Here is a 27,942-nt window from a genome sequence, read left to right on the forward strand (position 1 = left end):
GCTAGAAAAAAAGCTAAATTTTTTTTGGTACTCGATACATTTTGATTACTATCACAAATTTTTACTGGAAGTCCTTCGTTTATATTTCCTAGTAAACACATTTTTCCCAGTAAACTTGCAATTGTCAGCTTGTCAATCATCAACAAGTCCAATGTGCGATATATTGCAGAATGTCACATAGAACTGCATTAGAAAATATCAATATATTTCGTTTTAACTGAATTAATGATAAATTCGTAAAGGTGTACACTTCTCCTAATTTTACCCAAGAGAATAAAACCCATTCTAACTGTCTTGCAAGTTTATATTGAATAACTTTTGTTCGAAAATTTCCCATACAAACCTACTTTTGAACGCTATTTTGGTTTGTGGTCAAGATACAAAAACTCCACAAATTTAAAGACTATTTCATTAATTTTCAGAATTTTTTAGAATTGACCCTAGCCTTCTTTCATGAAAAGATACCCATTTTTAAGTCAAATCACTTAACTATAAGGACAAAACGACTTTATAGGCTTTGGGCAAAGGAAAGTTTTATAAAGGGTGATTTGTTAAGAGCTTGATAACTTTTTTTTTAAAAAAAACGCATAAAATTTGCAAAATCTCATCGGTTCTTTATTTGAAACGTTAGATTGGTCCATGACATTTACTTTTTGAAGATAATTTCATTTAAATGTTGACCGCGGCTGCGTCTTAGGTGGTCCATTCGGAAAGTCCAATTTTGGGCAACTTTTTCGAGCATTTCGGCCGGAATAGCCCGAATTTCTTCGGAAATGTTGTCTTCCAAAGCTGGAATAGTTGCTGGCTTATTTCTGTAGACTTTAGACTTGACGTAGCCCCACAAAAAATAGTCTAAAGGCGTCAAATCGCATGATCTTGGTGGCCAACTTACCGGTCCATTTCTTGAGATGAATTGTTCTCCGAAGTTTTCCCTCAAAATGGCCATAGAATCGCGAGCTGTGTGGCATGTAGCGCCATCTTGTTGAAACCACATGTCAACCAAGTTCAGTTCTTCCATTTTTGGCAACAAAAAGTTTGTTAGCATCGAACGATAGCGATCGCCATTCACCGTAACGTTGCGTCCAACAGCATCTTTGAAAAAATACGGTACAATGATTCCACCAGCGTACAAACCACACCAAACAGTGCATTTTTCGGGATGCATGGGCAGTTCTTGAACGGCTTCTGGTTGCTCTTCACTCCAAATGCGGCAATTTTGCTTATTTACGTAGCCATTCAACCAGAAATGAGCCTCCTCGCTGAACAAAATTTGTCGATAAAAAAGCGGATTTTCTGCCACTGATTTTGGTAATAAAATTCAATGATTTGCAAGCGTTGCTCGTTAGTAAGTCTATTCATGATGAAATGTCAAAGCATACTGAGCATCTTTCTCTTTGACACCATGTCTGAAATCCCACGTGATCTGTCAAATACTAATGCATGAAAATCCTAACCTCAAAAGAATCACCCTTTATAAGAGAAATTCACAAATGCTATTATAACCAAAATTCGCGTTCGTATTTTAGGACATGAAATCTTTGGCCTCACCACAATATTTTTTCAGTGTACAAAGCAATTCACATCTACTATTTTAATTTAGTAATATCATAATAAGTTTAGAATATTATAATAACATAAAAAGGATAAACGGGTCAAATGCTATTATTCCTAATAATTTCTGACAGTTTATATAAGGAATTTGGATGGTAATAGTAGATTTAAAGTTTACGATAACTTTTATGAATACGAGGAAAAAAACTTTACAACAAGGTGTATTTGCTGCAAAAATGCCCGCATAATGGCTGGAATAATTATTAATGTTTCAATTGAGTTTTGAAATATGTGGAAAACCTTATTCTGGCAGCAAGGCTTAGATAAAAACGAAGTTTTATCCATATTTCAATAGGAATATGTCGAAAATAAAAAAAAACCAAAAATAGCTAAAAGGGTAATGAAAAAAAAAGCCAGAAAAAAAGCTAAAAGCTAAATGCATTTTTTCCCCGCTAAACGTCTTCAAAAAAAGCCAAATCTAGCGGGAAAAAAGCTAAATTGGCAACGCTGACTGGCAGCATCCAGAAGAGGGCTATCATTAACAGGGGATCAATGGGCTGTATGGTTCCAAAGAACAAATGAGGCGAAAAGTTTCCCGGTCCAAATCCCCGACACCAAGAGGCTGGTTGGTACCAAGGACGATTTATGCTAATCACATTTGCAAACCTGAGGTCTATGGATTGTTTTAAAGCTGCATTGATGCTAATTGGTGACGGTGCCGCTCTATAGTTAGTCGAGAAGAAGGACACACCGGTTATACCTAGAGCACATGCATCTCTACAAACCCTCCTGATACTAAATCTATATTAAACAAACTAAAGGAATGTGATCCAGATCTTCCAGCCGCTGACTGGAAGGTTGGACATTTGGATAAAGTTGATTGACCATGACACCACATCACAGGGTCGTGTGTGTTATGGCTTCCATAATATCCAAATGATGGTATACAAAAACGATCAACCGAAGGATTCCGAAGCGGACAGACCTTCACCTGAGTCAGAAGTGAACAGGTTCTACAGAGTCAAAACTCTCCAAAGTTTAACCGTGGATTGTTGCGAGAGTCACCGAGATCTGTGAGGAGAAAATTCTTGATGACTCAATCAAAACGGCTGATGTGGCGGTGTACACAAAAAATTATCACCAAAATTTTTTTCAATTAAACATTTAATTGAATTTGGAAACGGATTCAATTAATGTGTTAATTGATTCAATTAATTATTTAATCAAATCCGAATAAAAACGCACACGCATTGAAATGTTTTCAATCACAGTATCAGTTAAAAAATTAATTGAAGTTCAATTAAAAAGTTAATTGATCCAATTAAAAAATTAATTGATACTATTATTTTTGTTTCAATTAAAAAATTTGTTGAATCAATTAAATTTTTAATTGAATACTTTTTTAAAACTCAATTAAAATTTTAATTGGAAAAATGTTTTTGTGTGCGTATAAATACAATTCAATTAAAATATTAATTGATTCAATTAATTTGTTAATCAATTCGGAAATAATTTTCAATTACAAACGTGCTTGAAAATTTTTCCGTTTCCAATTACACATGTGATTGATCCAATCACCTTTGTGATTGAAATTGAATAATTTTGAGCAATGGAAGTCTTTTAGCATAAAAAGATGTATTAAGGAGCTCGGTAATTTTAGTAACAATTCCTTTCCAAAATTTCCACACATTGAAATCGTCTATTAAAATTTGAACCAACCAAAGACAAAAATAATGGGAAAGCAATGTAGTATTTGGTATAATATTGATGATACTTTGCAAATTCTGGAAATAGGAAAAAATATAAATGGAAAATACATATTTTTATTATTTTCGGTTATTTTTCATATTTTTAAATCCAAAAGAAAGAACTTTTTTACCATTACATAATTCAGCCCATTAGTTTATATATCAGATAACATATAAACAAAAATTCAATTTAATGCCAACGCTACTTCGCAACTTCAAGGTGAATCATCCAGCAAACCCATACCGCTCTTGGTTTTAAAAAACAACTAGGAGTGAAAAAAATTATAATATTAAAAGATCAATACGGTACCCACATTTTGATTGCAAACATATTCTTATATATTTGATAAAATGATGGAGTTGATGGGATTGATAGGTCAATTTCACGAAATAAAATTGCTCACTAAAAGAAATGAATAAAAAATATATTATTTTAGTCCGTTTATGTAAACAGGCTTCAATGGAAAACGGTATTCACATTTCACAATTTCTTACCTTCAATAAACGTAGATTGTTTTCCATTTTTACAATACCACAAAACACAAACACAGGTAATTTCAAATGCGTTCTGTAATATATTTTGTCAAACCTTTACCACGTGGCCATTTGTTGTTGCACACTTTATTCATTTCAACTCTTTGCTATGATTTGTTGTTGCGTTCAAAATATTTATGCACACATTTTTAATGCTGCAGACAGAATGTCGCCAGTCATGTTTTTCAATTTACGCGAAAAACAAAAACCCAACCGTTCGTTACGAGCTACTTCCTCAAACTGATCTCTCCATCATACATTTTTTAATAAATACCCATTCTCTTGTTCTATTTTCGCTCTTTCCATTGCTCAAAATTATTCAATTTCAATCACAAAGGTGATGGGATCAATCACATGTGTAATTGGAAACGGAAAAATTTTCAATCACGTTTGTAGTTGAAAATTATTTTCGAATTGAATAACAAATTGATTGAATCAATTAATATTTTAATTGAAAATGTAACAAATATCAATCACTTTTTTAATTGGTTTTTATTCGGATTTGATTAAACAATTAATTGAATCAATTAACACATTAATTGAATCCGTTTCCAAATTCAATTAAGTGTTTAATTGAAAAAATTTTGGTGATAATTTTTGGTGTGTATGAATTACATCAAAGATGGAATAGGGCGCCCTTTAAAAACATGTTCTGGCTCAGTCGGATTTTTTTTGGAAAAAATCAATACAATTTTCACATAGTAATCAATTTAGTGTTATTATAATAATGTTGACGAAAGGGGGATTGTTGTATCATATACGAGTATGTAACTAAATTCGGTATATACATACATTTTTATATATATCTACTATATATAAATAAGTCAGGTTTTCCTTCCTGACGCAATAACTCCAGAACGCACGAACCGATTTCTACGGTTCTGCATTCGTTGGAAAGGTCTCGCGCTCTGTAACGTTGAAACAAAAGTTTCAACGGAAAAGCGGGAAAATCTTTTTTATATACAGCGCTATTTCGGATGCATCTCCGGAACGCACGAACCGATTTCCGCGGTTTTGCATAACCGATTTCCACGGTTTTGCATTCGTTGGAAAGGTCTCGGGCTCTGTGAAGTTTTTACATATAGAAAACTCCAGAAAATCTTTTTTTACATACAGTGCACATTACAAATAATTATTACTTGAATTCATCGCAGTTGCTTTTATTTTTAATTTTATTTTTTTACATGAATTGTCATTCAATAAAATATATTTTTATATTGCGAAAGATTTAAGAAGTGATGTGACAAATCGGCATTGTGTACACTGTGAAATTGTGAAAAAATATTAAAAAAATAACTTAATCGTTTACTAACACTTCAATTGGAAATCATCAAATCAAATACGTGTATTGTGCAAATTTTTGTGAATTTAAACAGAAGACATTTGTCTTTAAGGTAGTAAGTTGAACTGTGTAAATTATGTGGATCGTGCATTTGAAGTTAACTTCACCACTCTGCCCATATACCAAAATGCCTTTAGGGCGACGTGCGAACATCGGCCGCCGCACAAGACATGCAGGGCAGCAACAAGTGTATTCACAGAATTTAAGGAAAGAAAGACAAAATATAATAAGAGAAAATGGCCGATTGAGACAACGCGTGAGCACACAAAGATCATTGGCATCATACAATCGCTTGGTATTCCAATATGATCCCATTGCGAGCTACAGTGATGATGAAAATTTAGATATTGGACTAATGACGACTAAATGCCGATATTGCAATGTGTTAAAGTTCAAAAGAGAAACGTCTGGATTGTGCTGCGCAAGTGGAAAAGTCAAACTGTATCCATTAATTACACCACCACAGCCACTGAAATCATTGTTCGATGGAAGTGAGCCCGATTCCAGCAATTTTCTTCAACACATCCTTGAATACAATAACTGCTTTCGCATGACTTCCTTTGGAGCTAATATCATTCGAGAAGGCGGCTTCATGCCGACTTGCAAGGTAAAAGATATAACACACATAACCAATCACTCACACCAACACAATGAATTGCAACACATAACAACTACGTATACACCACTCGATCAGAAGTTACACCGTATTTCTTCAATAAATGATTGTTTGCAACTACAGATACAATGACAAATATATCATTTGCATGGTTCAATGGTGCCAACTTTAGATAAACCGCATCAATTTCTGCAAATTTATTTCATTTCGTGGATGGTGGATCAACTAAATGTGTATGTGTGCAATATACAGGAAACACAACAGTTAAAGAGACGAATTATTGAACAATTGCAAGCATTTTTTCACGCCAGTACCGCTGTTATTAATATGTTTAAAACAGCATTGGAACGAATGCCATCGGATACGCCCAAATTTGTCATAAGAGCGGACTGTACCCCAACAGGTGAACATGTGTGAAGATTCAATGCACCCACAGTTAATGATGTTGCTGCTATTATTGTTGGTGATCCAACTAAATCGCGAGACATTGTCGTTCAGCGAAGAAGAAATATCATGCATCGTGCAAACAAGACACATCGTTTGTATGATGCGTTACAATATCCAATCATTTATTGACAAGGGCAAGACGGATACGACATCACGTTGAAGATGGTCGATCCATTTACAGGTACACACTAATAGCAATCTATTATTTGTTTCCATTAACAATTCATTTAATTTTGCATTTTCAGGGGTATCAACGAATAAAAATCTAAGCGCAGTGAATTACTATTCGTATCGTATGATGATTCGTACACATGAGGAGAATGTCATTCTTAAGTGCTGTCGGCTATTCCAGCAATTCGCTGTCGATATGTATGTCAAAGTTGAGACCGAACGTTTAGGGTTCATCCGATTCAATCAGGCAAAGCTGAGGACTAAATACACATGCGTGATGCTATTCATTCAGATGGTGATTTTCAGAATATTAGACGTCTGACGATTCTCCCATCATCTTATACGGAAGCCCACGTCACATGCACTAATATGGAACTCCGGATTTATTTATTACGTTCACATGCAATCCGAATTGGACGGAAACTGAACGTGGGTTGGAACCGGGCCAAAAACCGCAAGATCGCCATGACATAATAGCCAGAGTATTTCAGCAACAACTCAAGGTTATGATGGATGTCCTTACTAAGTATCGAGTTTTTGGTGACACACGATGTTATATGTACTCGGTGGAATGGCAGATGCGTGGACTACCGCATGCTCATATACTAATTTGGTTGCTGAACAAATTACAATCAAATGAAGTGGATGTCATCATATCCGCTGAAATTCCTGATCCAGTCACTGATCCCCATCTACACGACATTGCGACAACACAGATGGTGCATGGACCGTGCGGTGCATTAAATCCGTTATCACCTTGCATGGCTGATGGAAAGTGCACAAAACGATATCCGCGACCGTTAGTTGCTGAAACAGTCACAGGTAACGATGGATATCCAGTTAATCGTCGGCGTTCAAATGAAGATAATGGTCGAACTATCAAAATTAAAGTCAAAAATCCAGATATTGAGATCGGAAATCGCGAATTTTCGAAACATTCGTGATAGAAGCGCGACTTTGCAACGGAACTCGACTTTCGGTAAAAAGACTTATGCCGAATTATTAACGGAAAATACGCAGGTGTAAATTTATGCATTCCTCGAATATCAATGATTCCGACTGATCTTCCGTCTGACTTCAAAAGATTTCCAGTTCGCAATGACCATTAGTAAGTCGCAAGGCCAATCGCTTAGTGATGGCGGGATAAATTTAGAAAATCATTGTTTTTACATGGTCAGTTATACGTTGCGTGTTCACGAGTTGGGAAACCATACGGTTTGTTTATGTTGACGTTAGACCAAAAAACAAAAAATGTGGTTTACAAAAGAGCACTTCAATGAAACGAATAATTTGCGGACACGTACAACGCTTCGATTCAGTTATTACTTTGGATTCACTTTCATTTAGACAAGTTCAACTAAATAACACTTTGTTTTTGTAATTGGAATAAATTCATTATTGTGAAATGAAATAAAATTTTTCTTTTTAAAATGTAAAACAAATTTAAAAATTTTTCTTCATCTTTTAGTCACCAAACGAAGCTAGTCGTTTTATTTTATAAGACATGTGTTTCTGACCTGCTATTTTAAAAATGCCAAAAGTCATCAAACTCCAATGCATTGTCCTCCATATAATCATCATATCGTCATCTGTTTCATGATTTGTGCCTTCTGGTGTCACGTTCGTCAAAACTGAATGCGAAACAAGTAGATCTACCACTGATTTTGGAAGTTGGTGGATTTTTTTTGGCAATTTTGATTTACCAGATAGGATTGGATCTGAACTAAGTAGGAACCTATTCAATATGTCTCAATTGCATTCCTCCCGACTACATTTGCGAGAAAAATGTTCTCTGCACACAAAAAATTATCACCAACATTTTTTCAATTAAATACTTAATTGAATTTGGAAACGGATTCAATTAATATGTTAATTGATTCAATTAATTATTTAATCAAATCCGAATAAAAACCAATTAAAAACATGATTGATATTTTTTACGTTTCCAATTAAAATATTAATTGATTCAATCAATTTCTTAATCAATTCGGAAATAATTTTCAATTACAAACGTGATTGAAATTTTTTCCGTTTCCAATTACACATGTGATTGATCCAATCACCTTTGTGATTGAAACTGAATAATTTTGAGCAATGGAAAGAGCGAAAAGAGAACAAGAGAATGGGGTTTTATTCAACAATGTATGATAGAGAGATCAGTCTGTGGAAGTAACTCGTAACGAACGGTTGGGTTTTTGTTTTTCGCGTAAATTGAAAAACATGATTGGCGACATTCTGTCTGCTGCATTCAAAATGTGTGCATAAATATTTTGAACGCAACAACAAATCATAGCAAAGGGTTGAAATAAATAAAGTGTGCAACAACAAACGGCCACGTGGTAAAGGTTTGAAAAAAATATATGAGAAAATGCATTTGAAATTACCTTTGTTTGTGTTTTGTGGTATTGTAAAAATGGAAAACAATCTACGTTTATTGGTAAGAAATTGTGAAATGTGAATACCGTTTTCCATTGAAGCCTGTTTACATTAAACGGACTAAAATAATATATTTTTTTATTCATTTCTTTTAGTGACCAATTTTATTTCGTGAAATTTACCAATCAATCCAATCAAATCCCTCATTTTATCAATTATAATATATAAGAATATGTTTGCAATAAAAAAGTGGGTACCGTATTAATCTCTTAAAATTATAAATTTTTTTCACTCCTAGTTCTTAAAACCAAGAGCGGTATGGGTTTGTTGGAAGATTCACCTTGAAGTTGCGAAGTGGCGTTGGCGTTAAATTGCATTTTTGTTTTACCTGCCATTTTCAGTTTGAACCCAAATAGAGAGCAGTATATCTGATATATAAACTAATGAGCTGAATTATGTAATGGTAAAAAAGTTCTTTCTTTTGGATTTAAAAAAATGAAAAATATCCGAAAATAATAAAAATATGTATTTTCCATTTATATTTTTGCTATTTCCAGAATTTGCAAAGTATCATCAATATAATACCAAATATTACATTGCTTTCCCATTATTTTTGTCTTTGAGTGGTTCAAATTTTAATAGACGATTTCAATGTGTGGAAATTTTGGAAAGGAATTGTTACTAAAATTAAATTACCGAGCTCCTTAATACACCATTTTATGCTAAAAGACTACCACTGCAAAAGAAGATTATAAATCTGCAACCTGGAACTAAGAATTGAACTTGATATTCTATGCAGGTAATGTTTAACAAAATTAACTTTTAATTGAACAAAATTAAATTCGAATTATTTTGTTTACTTTCAGAAAAACTAAGGCTGCTGATTTATTGGAAATCTAGGCGCATCTACATATTAGAAGGAATATGCTAACATGGTTATTATTATAAGGAAGATAGTGATTTATATAATTTATTTTTTCACCCTATAGTTGTTATTGATAGTAATTGTATTTGTAAGTTATGTTAGAACAAAACACAAATGACAAGAACCAAATTTATTTGTCTATTGCATAATTCAAAAAATAATAATATATTAAATATGTTTTATGAGAAACACACATTTTCTTTTATTTCAAATAAAACTAAATACGATTTTGGGGTCGCAATATATAAATTTGTTGATCGAAATTTATAGCCAATTTCAATTAATTATTTAATTGAATGAATCAAATAGTTGATTGATTTTTGTCGCGAAATTAATTAAAATTTTAATTGATTCAATTAAAACTGTGATTGAATTTTATGTTAAAAATCAATCACGTTTTTAATTGATTCAATCACACAATTAATTGATTCCGTGACAAAAGTCAATTAAATTTTTAATTAAAAATCGTGTTGGTTTTCAATCAAAATGGGTGATTGATACTATCATTTTCGTGATTGAAGACATTTCAATTAAAAAAATGATTGAATCCGCGATTTTCGTGATTGAAATCAAAAAAATTTTTTTTGTGTGTATGCATCGCTCGATTTTCCCAAATTTGGCCATAGTACTCTTATTTATTAACCAATGTTACTCAATTTTCAAATTTTGATGTACTAGCCGATCGTACTTATACGTACTTGTAGCTCTTACATAAGAATATTGCTCGATTTTTACAAATTTGTATTTATTACTCACACTAATTTAACGATTTTCTCTTTTTTAATAATGGGCTCAATATTAGTGGCATACTAACTTCGTAGGCGCAATATCAACACAGCCAGTGTTGCTAGATTTTCGCTCTAGAGGAGGAAATTAGAAGCCGGCAAGGCTTGATCTTTAACAACGTGTGGTAAACTTTATTCCTGTACAGGATTTTGTCAACATTTTATTTCTATAGAACATTTTGTCAAAATGAGATACAATTTTGACAAAATGTTCTATAGAATTTTTTTCAAAATATTATTTCTATAAAAAAATTTCTCAATTTTATTTCTATAGAAAAATTTCTCACAAAAATTGCTTTATAGAAACTTTTTCCAAAATTTTATTTTTATAGAGATTTAACAAAAAAGATAACTAATTTGGGTAGAATTCTACCAACTGTGGCAACCATGGTGGTAATACAAATTTATATTCTAAGTTATATACGTTGCATATTCATGTTTTAAGATGATACTTACTTAGAACCATTTTTGTTTTGTAAATTTTTTTAAATTTAACGAAAAATATAGTAGGGAAAATTGTTTGGGAATGTATGGGAAAGTAGGGAACTTGTTTTGTCCTTGTAGGGTATACCGAACATTTTCCGTGGCAACATTGACTATGAGCTATAGTCAGATTGACACAAAGCACCCATAGACATGTACCCCTTAATTTTCTTATCTCCCAGACCTATATGTTACCCCACAATGCTTATGATTACTAATTCTGTAATGGTGGTTTAGGGTATGATATAGTCGGCCCCGCCCGACTTTCTACTTTACTTACTTGTTTAATAATACAATGAAACTTCTCATACTTGGATGTAATTTGTTTCTTCCCTTTGTTCTTTCGATAAAACACCAAATATGTAATGCAAATTGTTTTGATTCGCTTGATTGCGCACAAAAAATAAACAAAATAATTGTGATCGAACATGAGACGTCTATACATGAATTGTCTGTTAAGCTGTTTCTACGGAAATAGTTCCGTTTGCAATGTGGTCCCTTATAAAATAGTGTTTCACGTCAAAGTGCTTCACACGTGTACTTTCTAAATTATTTGCCATCTTGATACAACCGTTGTTATCTTCATATGATCTGACTCTGTAATGTTCATCTATTTCCATAAGATCTTGCATAACGCCCCGCATCCACACAGCTTCTGCTGTTGCCATACTGAGTGCCACATATTCTGCCTCAGATTATGAAGTTGACGCACCAGGCGACTGCATAACCAAACAGTTTGAATATATATCCACACGCAGAGAAGAAACATGATTGCCACAATCATATTCGAAGAGCAAAATAATATGATAGCAGCTATTTTTGCGGCGACCATGTAACATTTTAACCTGCAACCATGTTGGCTCAGTGAACATGGTTCTAAGAAAAATACAATTGTCCTCATCTAAAATGTTATTATATTGATAAAAAGAATTTTGTTTCCATTAAAAGACAATGGTCACGATCTAAAATGTTATGTTATTCGTCAAAAATGTTTTTCTTCTAGTTAAAAGAACATGGTCACAACCTAAAATGTTTTGATTTTTATGAAAAAACTTTTTTCGTCGTCGAAAAAAGGACGCCACTTGAGAAAAGAAAACACAAAATCAACTTTAATTATTTGTTTTTATTTATTTATAAACTAATTCATTGTTTATTTGTATTTATAATGTCGTGCAAGCAAACTTCACATATTTTTACACACTCTAGTTTGGTTCAATTTCAACAATAAGTAATCATTCCATATTTACTTCGTGCCCATCAAATGTACAAACGCAGACATCATGTAACTGCAAATAAAAATAAAATAAAACCATATATCAAAATGCAGAACAAAAACCAGGTATATTTTTTTTTTTTGAATTACACTTTCCTTTTTTGCATTCACATAAAACCACGTGCCATTTCTGAATAAATAAATTAACACAAAACACAATAATTCCGTATTCTCCGTCCATTTCAAGAAACAATCAACACACGACTGACGCGCAAAATGAAAATCGTGTGTACCTGCTCAATGTTTTTATAAAATTCTTGTCGCTGCAAAAAAATTAAAAAATTAAATGGTCACGAAAACAATGTACATGGTCTTTATGGCCATGTAATGGTTGTAGACATGTCTATACGTAAACTATAAAAATATTTTTTTCTCTGCAAAAAAGTCAAAAAATTGAATGGTCAGATACATGATTTTCCTGACCATATAATGGTCTCAAATTCTATCATTTAAATAATAGAACATGTTTGCGGCATTTGAGAACCATTTAAATGCTTATTACCAACATATATTTTTCTCCGCTCGAAAATTATTTTTACAAAGACAAAATACATGGTTTTCGCGACAATTACATACTCTAAATAAGCATTAAATGGATGCGGCAACCATGTCCAAACATGTTTTTTCTGTGCGTGCATTTACAGATTTTCTGTCTATAATTTCTGATGCCCAATCCGCATCTGCGTACCAAATAATGGGCTCAGATTCACAATTTTTAAATATAAGCTCGGTGGTTACAGTGCCTTTAAGATATCTTGCAATTCTCTTTAAATGTTGTCAATGTACATCTGATGAATTTTCTTGAAACCATCCAAGATAGACAACTTGGTATATATCTGGCCTTGAACATTACATAATGTACATTAGACTTCCCAAAAGTTCCCTGAATGGCTGTTTCGTAATTTCTTCGTTTTCAAAGTGTTCCAAATGAAGCCCCTTTTCCATTGGTGTTTCAACTGGATTGCAATCTTGAAGACCAAATTTTTCCAATACCACGTATATATTTTCATTTAAATTTCCGTGCAGAAAAGCAGTTTTCACGTCTAGCTGATGAAAGAAATATCCATCCAATATCATTCCAACAGCTAGAACTATTCGAAGAGTAGTTAACTCTGCGACAGGTTTTGGGTTTCCATTTTCATCTTCCTTTATTCGAAAGACCCATTTCGACGTCAGCAACTTTGATTTATGAGTGGCAGCCACAATTTTCCAAACTTTATTATCCTTCATAGACTTAAGTTCATCATCCACTCCACATTTCCATTTGTCTGCGTCGTTTCTTTAAAAAATATCTTCATAGTTTTCTGGGAAATTATTTTGTATTATTTCTGCATTGAAGCCTTTTATATAATCAAACAGTTTTGTTGGCAAACGAGATATTTTTCCACTATTTCTTGTTGTGTTTCCCTGCTCAATTTCAACATCTGATGGGATGTCTTCTAAATTTTCAAATAATTGACTTCCGATAATACTTGATTCTTGTATGGATTCATCTTCCAAATTTGTGGACGAATCAACAGGAGATATTTCGCATTCGGTCACAGCATCATATTCCATAAATACTTAGGGGAATTGGACTCTATTAGCATTGATCTGATCTTTTCAGTTACTATGCGATTAAATCTCTCATAATCTATCAAAAATAAATAAATAAATGAGGGACATGGCTGTCACCAATGCAGCATATTCTTTAAATTTCTCAAAAACTTGAAGCAAAATATGATGGCGAAGTGAGAAAAATCGTCTATGAAGAGACAAAATGCATCCCATGAGCTAGGTGTGATAGGGCCACATACATCAGAGTGAATTATCTCAAGTAGTCTTGTTGACCTTTGTCTGGAAACATTAAATGGGTAAGTACCCGTTCGTTTAGCATTTTCATACGTTTTAGTTTTTCCTTTCCAGATAACATCATTTATGTTACATATCATTGCTGATTTTAAATCAAGGCTTAGTGAGAGTTCGTGAAGGTTTCAACGCAGATATACAACTGCTATTTTGTCTATCCCATTTGGCAATTATGGCAGTATGATCCAAAAATCTGACTACTAAACCCGCTTTAGTTAGTTTTCGGACAGATAATAAATTATCTCTCAGATCTAGAGTGTATAAAACGTCTTTCATATAGAATTCAACTTCTTTATTACTAATTCCATTTATATCCCCTACATAATTTGCAACTATAGATTCACTATTTTCCCTACATTTATTTCTACTGGGGCCCTTAGTTTCGTCATTGATTTTTCTTTAGCCATATGATCGCTGTCTTCCAGAGTCGATCTTGAATGCAATTTTGGCTACATTTTCTTATCGGCCATCATTTCTGGTGTTGACCAAAAAGGAAACAGCTTTTGATTTTGCTGATCTTGCGTCTGCTTACCAACAATCCTTTGCTTGATGGCCGTATTTATTGCATTTATAACACATACCGTTGAAATTCTTCTTTTTCCTGATGACCTTTTTCCCTGAAAATGCTATCTTGTCACTTACTTCAACGTGGCGATGACAAGTCTGGATCGGGGGGAAATCGAAAACCGGAAGCCGCTGAGACGACAAAGAGAGTTGCCGGTAGTTTCAAGCGAAACCCTATCCTCTCTCTCCAAGATGCCGCAAATAAGCTGGGTGTATCGTCTACAACCGTGCATCGAGCCAAAAAACGAGCCGGACTATCGACTTACAAGAAGGTAGTGACTCCAAATCGCGATGATAAACAAAATACGACGGCCAAAGCGCGATCCCCGACGATGCTGACGAAGTTTGACTGCGTGGTAATGGACGACGAAACCTACGTCAAAGCCGACTACAAGCAGCTTCCGGGACAGGAGTTTTATACGGCAAAAGGAAGGGGAAAGGTAGCAGATATTTTCAAGCACATAAAACTGTCAAAGTTCGCAAAGAAATATCTGGTTTGGCAAGCCATCTGTACCTGTGGCTTGAAAAGCAGCATTTTCATAGCTTCCGGGACTGTCAACCAAGAAATTTACGTGAAAGAGTGTTTGAATAAACGTCTGCTGCCTTTCCTGAAGAAACACGGTTGCCATTACGGTAAAAAGGCCATGGAGTGGTACGCCGCCAACAACGTGCAGGTGGTTCCCAAGGACAATAACCCTCCCAACACGCCAAAGCTCCACCCAATTGAGAAATACTGGGCTATTGTCAAGCGGAACCTAAAGAAGACCAAAAAACCTGCTAAGGACGAGCAGCAGTTCAAGGCAAACTGGCTTTCTGCGGCGAAGAAGGTGGACAAGGTGGCTGTACAAAATCTGATGGCAGGTGTCAAGCGTGAGGCCCGGCAATTCGGATTTGGAAAAGCGAAAGCCTAACTGAATATTTTTCCTGAATTTTATACTAATTGAACTTGAAAAAGAAATTTAATTTGATTTTTTAAATAAACGATTTCACCGATTTACACGCGTTTTCCCTTGACCAAATTTTGACCGTATCACCCTTTAGTGTTAGAAACAGTTGAGGTCTGAGTCTTCCATCGTTGCACCAACCAATTTCAGCTGTCTCACCAAGTTTTCGAATGCTAATATATGCGTTATTATTGAATCTCCATCATTCATTTGCAAAATGGCTAGTTTCTTCCTTAAAAGCAATTGGTTTACCACAGACTTTTTGGCAAATGCCGCATGCAGACTGCCCCACATATCCTTGGCACTTTCCTTATCGCGAATGAAGCTTAAACGATCCCAATGGACAAAGCTTACGATTAGGTCCTTTACTTTCTTATCCTTCTTCCTGAATTCCGTTAAGGCAGCTGCATCACTTGGAGGCATGCTGGTTAGAACATCCAATAAGTTTTGCGAGTCCAGGTGAATTTTCACAGCGAACTGCCAGTCATCAAATCCTTCCCCTCTGAATTGGGGTATAACGTGAGCAGCGTTGCCAATTTAGCTTTTTTCCCGCTAGATTTGGCTTTTTTTTAAGACGTTTTGCGGGGAAAAAATGCATTTAGCTTTTTTTTATGGCCCTTTTAGCTATTTTTGGCTTTTTTTATTTTCGACATGGATAAAACTTCGTTTTTATCTAAAGCTGAGTACTATGTTCAGTTTTCAAGCTGAAACCCGCTTATTTTCACGGTTACTTTTTTAATTTAATTAAATTATAAATACAAAATGGTTCACAATCAATTGCTTCGATCTTTTCCATTCATTATTTCGCAAGACTTTTCATAAATATAATCGTCTTCATATAGATTTTTGTACTTTTAATTTAGTGTTTTGGTGAAAAATACGAACATAGTACTCACCTTAAGTCTTGCTGCCAGAATAAGGGTTTCCACATATTTCAAAGCTCAATTGAAGCCCTTATAATTATTCCAGCCATTATGCGGGCATTTTTGCAGCAAATACACTTTGTTGCAAAGTTTTTTCCTCGTATTCATAAAAGTTACCGCAAACATTAAATCTACTATTACCATACAAATTCCTTATATAAACTGTCAGTAAATTATTAGGAATAATAGCATTTGACTCGTTTATCCTTTTTATGTTATTATAATACGTATTCTAAAGTTATTATGATATTACTAAATTAAAATAGTAGATGTGAATTGCTTTGTACACTGAAAAAATTTTGTCGTGAGGCCAAAGATTTCATGTCTTTAAAATACGAACGCGAATTTTGGTTGTAATAGCATTTGTGAATTTCTCTTATATAAACTGTTTCCCTTGTCCAAAAGCCGATAAAATCGTTTTGTCCTTATAGTTCAGTGATTCAACTTAAAAATGGGTATCTTTTCATGAAAGAAGGCTAGGGTCAATTCTAAAAAATTCTTAAATACTCTTTAAATTTGTGGATTTTTTGTATCTTGACCACAAACCAAAATAGCGTTCAAAAATAGAAGAGGTTTTTCATCATTTTATTTTAAAAACGTATACACATAATAATTTCTACTTAAAGTCGAGTCTGAATTTGGAAATTTAAGTTGTCGTTAGCACGTTTTTAAAGCACTGTGATAGCTCATGAAGAAAAAGCTGAAAAAACGAATAAATTAAAATTTGACTCGGAATCAATACCAAAATCTTTAGTGTACAAAATCTTTGGAACCGAACATAGAAATAATTAAGGAAATAAAGTTTTGAATGAGGTATTATTTTTTAACATCAAAAAATGCAATAAAAAACAAATCTGCTATTTTTTCATGGAATGGATTTACATTTACGAAAATTGGACAACAATAGATTTGTATGTGAAATTTTCGAATAACGAATTTATTATTAATTCAGTTAAAACGAAATATATTGATATTTTCTAATGCAGTTCTATGTGACATTGGACTTGTTGATGATTAACCAGCTGATAATTACAAGTTTACCGGGAAAAAAGTTTTACTAGGAAATATAAATGAAGGACTTCCAGTAAAAATTTGTGATAGTAATCAAAATGTATCGAGTACGCAAACAGAGGTAATATGACTTAGATTTTCTTTCAGTCTCACAGAAATGGAAATAAAATTAATACAATTAAAATAATATGCATTTTAAATAAAGCCTTTAAGTTTGTTAAATTTCAATCAAAATGTGACTTTTTGATACAAAAAAATTTAGCTTTTTTTCTAGCTATTTTTTAAAATTTTTTAGCTTTTTTTTGTCTAGTTTTTTGGACAAATCTAGTGGTTTTTGGCGAAACAATTCTGGCAACGCTGACCGTGAGTTTCTTTTGCGTCGCCCATAACTTCTTCTAAAGGGTGATACGGTCAAAATTTGGTCAAGGGAAAACGCGTGTAAATCGGTGAAATCGTTTATTTAAAAAATCAAATTAAATTTCTTTTTCAAGTTCAATTAGTATAAAATTCAGGAAAAATATTCAGTTAGGCTTTCGCTTTTCCAAATCCGAATTGCCGGGCCTCACGCTTGACACCTGCCATCAGATTTTGTACAGCCACCTTGTCCACCTTCTTCGCCGCAGAAAGCCAGTTTGCCTTGAACTGCTGCTCGTCCTTAGCAGGTTTTTTGGTCTTCTTTAGGTTCCGCTTGACAATAGCCCAGTATTTCTCAATTGGGTGGAGCTCTGGCATGTTTGGAGGGTTCTTGTCCTTGGGAACCACCTGCACGTTGTTGGCGGCGTACCACTCCATGGCCTTTTTACCGTAATGGCAAGATGCCAAATCCGGCCAAAACAGTACGGAACAACCGTGTTTCTTCAGGAAAAGCAGCAGACGTTTATTCAAACACTCTTTCACGTAAATTTCTTGGATGACAGTCCCGGAAGCTATGAAAATGCTGCTTTTCAAGCCACAGGTACAGATGGCTTGCCAAACCAGATATTTCTTTGCGAAATTTGACAGTTTTATGTGCTTGAAAATATCTGCTACCTTCCCCCTTCCTTTTGCCGTATAAAACTCCTGTCCCGGAAGCTGCTTGTAGTCGGCTTTGACGTAGGTTTCGTCGTCCATTACCACGCAGTCAAACTTCGTCAGCATCGTCGTGTACAGCCTCCGGGATCGCGCTTTGGCCGTCGTATTTTGTTTATCATCGCGATTTGGAGTCACTACCTTCTTGTAAGTCGATAGTCCGGCTCGTTTTTTGGCTCGTTGTACGGTTGTAGACGATACACCCAGCTTATTTGCGGCATCTCGGAGAGAGAGGTTAGGGTTTCGCTTTAAACTACCGGCAACTCTCTTTGTCGTCTCAGCGGCTTCCGGTTTTCGATTTCCCCCCGATCCAGACTTCCTGGCTGTCGACAAACGTTCCCCAAACACTTTAATTACATTTCTAACGGTTGATTTGGCAACTTTTAGCGATTTTGCCAGCTTTGCGTGCGAGTAGCTCGGATTTTCGCGATGCGCGAGCAAAATTTTGATACTCTGCTCTTCTTGCTTGGACGGCATTTTGACAACTGAAGAGTGAATTCCAAAATCAAAATAGGAGCAACATTCTACACACACACACCTTCAAAATGAGGGGTGTTCAGGTTTTTTAAATGCAAAATTGAAAGAAATACGTCAAGTTTATATTGACCAAATTTTGACCGTATCACCCTTTAATAGCAAAATGAAACGCTCCAAATTTTGAAGGAATTTATAAGAAATCGTTTTAATATAATTCAAATAATAATTTTTCAAAGACTGACAAAAAAAGCTATTCCCAGAACAAACTGATATATTAAACTCCAATTGTATGCTAACTTGATTGAAAGAAGTATTTCAACAAGAAGAACGTTAAACCATTGTTAAAACTCGGTTTTCGGATCAATGAAAACTCATATCCGATTTCGCTTTTTGGAACGGAAACTGGATCGCTTAAACGTAGTTGATTTTGGACATCGTACTAGACTGAAGTCAAGTTTATATACGCCTTCTTCGCAAGGGTTTATTAAAAACTTAGTCTTAATTATTCTTAAAATGTGTTAATCTATAGTTTTTAATTAATATTAATTATTTGTCATACTTACTTTGATGCTTTTTATCGATATTTTTCTTCTGCCCGCCTATGCTATCACTTGATTTTTTTGTATTTGATGATGACTTATTTCGATTGCGTTTTTGTGTACCAGTGTGGGTAATTTCAATACCTGCACCTCCAACCCCAGCCGATGGCTGACGTGTTGTGCTCGCATTTTGTTTGTTATTAATTATCGCAGCAGTGTCACCAGCCATCTTTGGCCAATTAGTACCACTCAACAATTCCACTAGATCAATGTCCTTCGGTTTATCGAATACTATAACTTCATTGCGTGTTGATTCGTCTATATCTTTGTTATCTATAACAACAATATCACGATTGCCCATCGACATCATTTGTGATGGTCTGACTTGATCATTGTGTGTATGCTTCAATATACTGGCATAAGGTTGCGTTTGTGTTTGTACGGTGTTAGTACTTCGGCGTTCTAAGCTTTTGTCACAGTTCTCCGACTTAAATTCTTCGCTACCAGCAGGAGAGGCAACATTGGAGGTTTCAGTTTTAAAATCCATTTCTTCTATATTTCTTGTCGTGCTGTTTGGTGTAGTGTCATAAAAGAGAGCGGTCGCTTCCTTATGTTTTGATTTCTCTTTTTTATCACACTTCGGAGAAAGGCTATTACTGCCAACGCTACCAGTCACAGCACTCGCTGGCCCAATTGCAGATTTCAATTTCTCAAATGTTCCAGCAAGAAACTCGCGGGTTGAGAGCTTCTTTTGCACCTCCTTTGGAATTTCAGAGATCCAAGCAGCTGTTGTAAAAATAGCCAGCTCTGGGTTGCATTGCATATAATTTGAGGTGAAAGGAATTATTTCAGCTTGCGGAGAATAGCCACTATCCAAATTCTGAAAATAAAGTTGTCAATAACAAAAAATAAAAGCAAAAGAAAACTACAAAAAAAAATATACGGGAATAATATTTATCTTGCATTTCCTTCATTGTTAGAAATCTTTTAAAGCATAACTTTACACTAATTGCACATCTCTATTATGTGTCTTCATCTTGGAATCTACGATTATCAGGTAACATTCATACAGTGACGCTAACCTTTTGTGAAAAAATTGGTTTATGATTTTTTATATTCGTAGGTATTGAAATTGTAAAAGGAGGACAAAATCGTTACGCAGCATCTCATTAAAAGTGAAAGGAATAAGAAGAAGAAAAGAATTACGTTTTACAGTTGGTAACTTTACATGGAAATTGGAAATAGTGGAATAATAAACTAATATTGCAAGACCAGTCGATGCTGTTAATTCTTAATAAATATATTTAATATATTAATAAAACATGTCTTTTATTGAAGAAAAAAAAAATGCCTATATAAATAAAACTGTATTTAAAATCGAAGGTAAGCAGTTCTAATTTTGAAGTAAAAGGTTTACCACAAATATGTAAGATTTGTCCAAATGAATGAAGGTTAGGTTAGGTTAGGTTAGGTTAGGTTAGGTTAGGTGGCAGCCCGATGTATCAGGCTCACTTAGACTATTCAGTACATTGTGAAACCACATTAGTGAACTTCTCTCTTATCACTGAGTGCTGCCCGATTCCATGTTAAGCTCAATGACAAGGGACATCCTTTTTATAGCCGAGTCCGAACGGCGTTCCACATTGCAGTGAAACCACTTAGAGAAGCTTTGAAATTCTCAGAAATGTCACCAGCATTACTGAGGTGGGATAATCCACCGTTGAAAAACTTTTTGGTGTTCGGTCGAAGCAGGAATCGAACCCACGACCTTGTGTATGCAAGGCGGGCATGCTAACCATTGCACCACGGTGAATGAAAAAAGTTCAATAAAATCATTCCATATAAAGGGTGATTCTTTTGAGGTTAGGATTTTCATGCATTAGTATTTGACAGATCCCGTGGGATTTCAGACATGGTGTCAAAGAGAAAGATGCTCAGTATGCTTTGACATTTCATCATGAATAGACTTACTAACGAGCCACAACGTCGAATTTTCAGTGAATGGGCCCTAGAAAAGTTGGCAGAAAATCCGCTTTTTTATCGACAAATTTTGTTCAGCGATGAGGCTCATTTCTGGTTGAATGGCTACGTAAATAAGCAAAATTGCCGCATTTGGAGTGAAGAGCAACCAGAAGCCGTTCAAGAACTGCCCATGCATCCCGAAAAATGCACTGTTTGGTGTGGTTAGGTTAAAGTGGCAGCCCGATTAAGATTCAGGCTCACTTAGACTATTCAGTCCATTGTGTGGTGTGGTTTGTACGCTGGTGGAATCATTGGACCGTATTTTTTCAAAGATGCTGTTGGACGCAACGTTACGGTGAATGGCGATCGCTATCGTTCGATGCTAACAAACTTTTTGTTGCCAAAAATGGAAGAACTGAACTTGGTTGACATGTGGTTTCAACAAGATGGCGCTACATGCCACACAGCTCGCGATTCTATGGCCATTTTGAGGGAAAACTTCGGAGAACAATTCATCTCAAGAAATGGACCGGTAAGTTGGCCACCAAGATCATGCGATTTGACGCCTTTAGACTATTTTTTGTGGGGCTACGTCAAGTCTAAAGTCTACAGAAATAAGCCAGCAACTATTCCAGCTTTGGAAGACAACATTTCCGAAGAAATTCGGGCTATTCCGGCCGAAATGCTCGAAAAAGTTGCCCAAAATTGGACTTTCCGAATGGACCACCTAAGACGCAGCCGCGGTCAACATTTAAATGAAATTATCTTAAAAAAGTAAATGTCATGGACCAATCTAACGTTTCAAATAAAGAACCGATGAGATTTTGCAAATTTTATGCGTTTTTTTTTTAAAAAAAAGTTATCAAGCTCTTAACAAATCACCCTTTATGAATTCAATTCAGTTAAATCTTTTCATTCTGGAGTGTAGTGGTACATAAATATAGGAAAATGTTAACTAATATATGAAATGCATTCTACCTAATTTCTACAAAAATCACATCGTTCAAACAAATAAAAATGTATTTGGCGATATACGAAGTTCAACTTTCTTCACAATGAGTTCATTTTAACTTAAAAAAGTGGTCACTTTTTTCTGGGTGAATTCTTGGAAACATTCACCCTTATTCCTGAAGTCACCCTCGCCATCACTTTTCGTCTGTCGCCACTAATTGGTATTCCGATCTGCTACCGACGAAAATCGGTATTCTTGGTGTCGCTTTTTGTCGCCTTTTTTCGCCGTTAAATTTAACGACGACGAATTTAGTGATTATTTTTGTAAGAAGCCTTTTAGACTTTATTAATCGAACAATTGAAAAATAGATTTTAAAAAATGGAAATTGGTAAGAAGTAAATCTTCAAAAAATACAAAAAAAATGAAAAAAAGAAACTAGAGATCAGCCATTAGATGAGGTAGACTGACTCTAACGATTTAAACCAATGGGAACAAATGGTTTGTATTTCAATGACTTTGGCCTTTAGAAATTTGTCTCTGTTTGTAATAAATGGTAGAAAAGTTGTAACTATTATTAAAAAAAACTCTATTGTTCAAGTATTTATGCCAGCTTCCACTCTTTGAGGAACTCATGTTCTATATCAAGGAGTCCTGAGCTGACCACGATCACAAATCTATTGATCTGTATATATAGTAGTTATGGTCGTCACATTCACATCATAGAAAGGAAACCTGCACAATTAAAGTAAAGGTGGTGATTTTCAAATCCATTTTTCATAGAAACCTTTCAAGGCCAATGTATTTTATTTAGTACCAAACTTAAATAACAATTGTGTCTTTAAATTATCCTTGGACACATAATGTCAGCGTCCTTCCAATTGTATAGGCTGGATGTTGTTGTCCTTATGTAGGTATCTAAATCATTTCCCGAGTCAAATTTATCATTTATTTTGGTTTTCCAAGTCAAAATTGGATTACAAAAAACGCAAGTATATACGGCCGTAAGTTCGGCCAGGCCGAATCTTATGTACCCTCCACCATGGATTGCATAGAAACTTGTACTAAAGTCCAACGGGATATAGATTAAACATAAATAAAAAATGCCGATTAAATACGTATATAATTCAGTTTGACAAAATTTTCTATAGAAATAAAATTTTGACAAAACTTTCTGTAGTAATAAAATGTTGACAAAATTTTCTATAGAAATAAAATCTTGACAAATTTTGTATAGTAATAAAATTTTGACAAACTTTTCTATAGAAATAAAATTTTGACAAAATTTTCTATATAAATAAAATTTTGACAAAATTTTCTATAGAAATGAAATTGTGACAAAATTTTCTATAGAAATAAAATTTTGACAAAATTTTCTATACAAATAAAATTTTGACAAAATTTTCTATAGAAATAAAATTTTGACAAAATTCTCTATAGAAATAAAATTTTGACAAAATTTTCTATAGAAATAAAATTTTGACAAAATTTTCTATAGTAATAACATTTTGACAAAATGGAGGGTATAAAAACAACATTTTAAACGCAAATAATTAAAATTCAGTTTTGCACATCAGCTGATTGTTTTCTTTCACGATGATCCTTGTGCCATTGATCTCAGCGTCGTCGCCATTTTTATAGTTTTGGAAGCTTTTACTGTCCTTGAATATATATCAATTTTTACCTCTCCAAATTAAATATTTTTTCTTGATTTTTCCGACTTAGAATTGCGTCAGAAATACAAATATTTTAAACCGAAAAAATTAAATTTCATTTTTTCCACATCAGCTGATTGTTTTCTAGTGATATCATTACGCGTGAATCACGTGAGTCGTGAACAAAATCCAAAGCAACTCTCGTGAATGTGCGTGAATGGGACTAAAATAAATATGTCGTGCGTGAGAAATAAAAACGGTTCGTGAATGTGCGTGAATAACATTTCTGCGAAATCACTCACGAAAAAATCAAGATTTAATTCATACTCGTATGTTAACTGATATTAATTTAGCTCTCGAACTATATTCTATTTTTGAATTTTGTTGCCTTTGCTGATTTCCGTTTGGAAAATGTAGTGAATCACGTGAATTGCCGTGAATCGTGCGTGAGTCTTTAAAAGTAGTTCGTGCGTGAGCGTGCGTGAGTACTGGTTTTCATTTCGTGAATGTGCATGAGTGGGATTGGCTACCACACGTATCGTGTGTGAGCGTGCGTGAATAAACATGTTGCTTCGTAAATGTGCGCGAGTGTGAGTGAAATTTCAGTCACGCGCACACCTCTACGGTGAGAAATTTAGAAGGGCTGTAAACAGTGAGAACAGTATTGGAAAATCGGGCTCTTCTGAGAAAAGCAGCGATGTTCCAGATTTACAAATCATCATATTCCATTTGTTGACTCAATATCCAATTCGATAAAGTAGGGAAAATTCTATTCAAGAGAAAATTCATTTACTTTCCAATGTGTCTCCCATAATGACACACTTCAATTAGTATTGTCAATTAAATCGACTGCGATAGATTTGGATAATTTAGATCCTCGATTTGTAAAGATTTTTCTTCCATCTATACTACCGTTTATAACACATATTTTTAACCATGTTTTAACAACATCCACATTTCCTATTATCTGGAAGTGTGCAAAAGTCATCCCTATCTCAAAGACTAATGGTGAATGTAGACCTATTGCTCTTCTTCCTTTCTTGTCCAAGGCGTTGGAGAACTTGATGTACAACCAGATAAATTAATATATGATGCGGAATGAACTCAACTGACAAGCAATCAGGTTATCGTAAGACCGTGCTTATTCATGTAATCGAGGAAATCAGAAGAAACATTGACAGAAATCGATACTGTTTCTTAGTAGTTTTGGATCACTCCAAAACCACCAGAATTTGTTGGAAAAACTTGTACGCCAATTTAATTTTGATTCGTGCTCGTGTTTTCTTCTGTCCTTCTATCTTACTGGAAGGACGCAAGTAGTGCTTTCGGGCAGCAAGTATTTGAGACCGTTGAACCTCAATAGAGGAGTATCACATGGATCTATTTTAGGTCCTATGCTTTTCTCGCTATATAAAGGGTGGTTAAAATTTCAGGGGCCGATGTTGATTTTGAATAAAACACAAACTATTTCATCCGATGGTCCAAATTTTCGATGACGCTGAGGCATAATGGAGTTTCTATGCCGTTAATGTGCCGAATTATCTCATCCTTTAGCTCTTGAATTGATGCTGGCTTATCGACGTACACCTTTTCTTTCAAATAACCCCAAAGAAAAAAATCCAACGGTGTCAAATCACATGATCTTGGCGGCCAATTGACATCGCCATTACGTGAGATAACACGGCCATTGAATTTGTTGCGCAAAAGAGCCATTGTTTCGTTAGCTGTGTGGCAAGTGGCACCGTCCTGCTGAAACCACATATCGTCCACATCCATATCTTCCAATTCGGGCCATAAAAAGTTCGTTATCATCTCACGATAGCGAACACCATTCACAGTAACTGCCTGACTGGCCTCATTTTGGAAAAAATACGGCCCGATGACGCCGCCAGCCCATAAATCGCACCAAACAGTCACTCTTTGTGGGTGCATTGGTTTTTCGACAATCACTCTTGGATTTTCATTCGCCCAAATGCGGCATTCTGTTTATTGGCGAATCCACTGAGGTGAAAATGTGCCTCATCACTGAAGATGATTTTCTTCGAAAATTGATCATCCACTGTTGCCATTTCTTGGAACCATTCTGCCCGTTCACGTCGTCCATGGTTCAAATTGAGTAAGTCTAAAATAGAGAAATGTCAAATAAAATTCGGAAAAAAACTTAGCGTTTAGGTGTGGTTCACATTCAACATCGGCCCTTACAATTTAACCACCCTTTATTAACGATATAGTAGAAGTTTCTCAAGGTTGTGGGATGCATTTATTTGCCGACGACGTACAACTTTGTTTTTCGAACGACATTTCCGATACCCGAGCTTGCATTAACAATATTAATGACAACTTAGTAGGATTAGCCATTGGGCTTCACTAAATGGACTGCACCTAAATCCTACCAAGACCAAATACTTAGTGATATCGCAGAGCGCTATTGATTTAAGCCTCTTATCGGTATTGACTGTTAACGGCTGCATAATCAAATATGACACATATGCGAAGAATTTAGGTATTACATTCGATAGTAATTTGTCTTGTAATAAACATATTACCTTAACAGTAGGGACAGTTTACGGAATGCTCTGCTCACTATGGAATGTCCAATACCTCATACCAACGCATATACGTGTTTTAATTGCGAAGACATATCTGATTCCTAGGATCACATATTGTTGCTAAATCTATGCGAACTGTGATGCTATTCATAAAAGAAAATTATAAATTTTATTCAATGATGTAACCAGATTTGCCTATTGCGTTGGCCGTTATAGAAATATCTCAAACTATGACTCCGCTTTATATAATTAATTTGAACAAGTGCTTAGATTTAAATGCTTACTTCAAATCCAGAAGATATTATTCTCATCGGAACCAAAATACATCTATCAAAAACTCAATTTCACTCGGTCGAATCGTCTCAATTGCCGCATCCCATATAGGATACGTTACCTGGTATCGGGTAGGCAACTCTTAATATATACTACGCGATTGTGAAACAATTTACCGTCCCAACTATTTATATAAATTAAACTTAATCACATTAATTTGATCTTCTTCTACTTTATAAAATCACGAACCGATTTCCACGGATGCATTTCGGATGCATCTCCGGATCGCACGAAACGATTTCCACGGTTTTGCATTCGTTGGAAAGGTCCCGGGCTCCGTGAGGTTAATAGCTCAGAAAATTCAAGAAAATTTTGAACGGAAAAGCGGGGAAATCTTTTTTTACATACAGCGCCGCCTTTGATGCAACTCCAGAACGCACGAAACGATTTCCACGGTTTTGCATTCGTTGGAAAGGTCTCGGGTGCTGTGAGGTTTATACATATAGAAAATTCAAGAAAAGTTTCAACGGAAAAGTGGGAAAATCTTTTTTTTTAAATACAGTGCACATCATCAAACCAATTACGTGTTTTGTGCTAATTTTTAGTATGCAAAAGTGATGCGACAAATTTTCATGTGACAAACCGGCATTGTGTACACTGTGAAATTGTGAAAAAAATATTTAAAAAAATAACTTAATCATTAACTAACATTTCAATTGGAAATCATCAAATCAATTACGTGTTTTGTGCAAATTTTTTTGTGAATTTAAACAGCAGACATTTGTCTTTAAGGTAGTAAGTTGAACTGTATAAATTATGTGGATCGTGCATTTGAAGTTAACTTCACCACTCTGTCCATAGACCAAAATGCCTTTAGGGCGACGTGCGAACATCGGTCGCCGCACAAGACATACAAGCCAGCAACAAGT

The 27,942-nt window shown here is 34.7% G+C and overlaps 2 protein-coding genes and 1 long non-coding RNA gene across 5 annotated transcripts in view; 2 read left to right on the forward strand and 1 right to left on the reverse strand.

The window, feature by feature from the left end:
* CYLD (ubiquitin carboxyl-terminal hydrolase CYLD) overlaps positions 1-27,942 on the reverse strand; it is a 125,797-nt gene that overhangs the window by 92,996 nt on the left and 4,859 nt on the right. For all 3 annotated transcript variants that reach the window (XM_075295462.1, XM_075295461.1, XM_075295463.1), the window contains one exon: positions 19,650-20,505. In XM_075295462.1, the coding sequence (XP_075151577.1) occupies positions 19,650-20,505 (856 nt within the window). The remainder of the gene's footprint in view (positions 1-19,649; positions 20,506-27,942) is intronic.
* Positions 6,504-7,824, forward strand: LOC142225654 (uncharacterized). Its single transcript, XM_075295468.1, has one exon. The coding sequence runs from the start codon at positions 6,916-6,918 to the stop codon at positions 7,351-7,353; it is 438 nt and encodes a 145-aa protein (XP_075151583.1). The 5' UTR covers positions 6,504-6,915; the 3' UTR covers positions 7,354-7,824.
* Positions 9,090-9,766, forward strand: LOC142225655 (uncharacterized). Its single transcript, XR_012719354.1, has 3 exons — positions 9,090-9,248; positions 9,343-9,584; positions 9,652-9,766. It is a non-coding gene; the product is annotated as an uncharacterized LOC142225655 (long non-coding RNA).

Source organism: Haematobia irritans, chromosome 2 (assembly GCF_050003625.1).
Source record: "Haematobia irritans isolate KBUSLIRL chromosome 2, ASM5000362v1, whole genome shotgun sequence".
NCBI classification, from domain to species: domain Eukaryota; kingdom Metazoa; phylum Arthropoda; class Insecta; order Diptera; family Muscidae; genus Haematobia; species Haematobia irritans.

Excerpts from the sequence above, each read along its gene's own strand:
- LOC142225654 (XM_075295468.1), top strand. The coding sequence starts at position 6,916 with ATGATGGATGTCCTTACTAAGTATCGAGTTTTTGGTGACACACGATGT.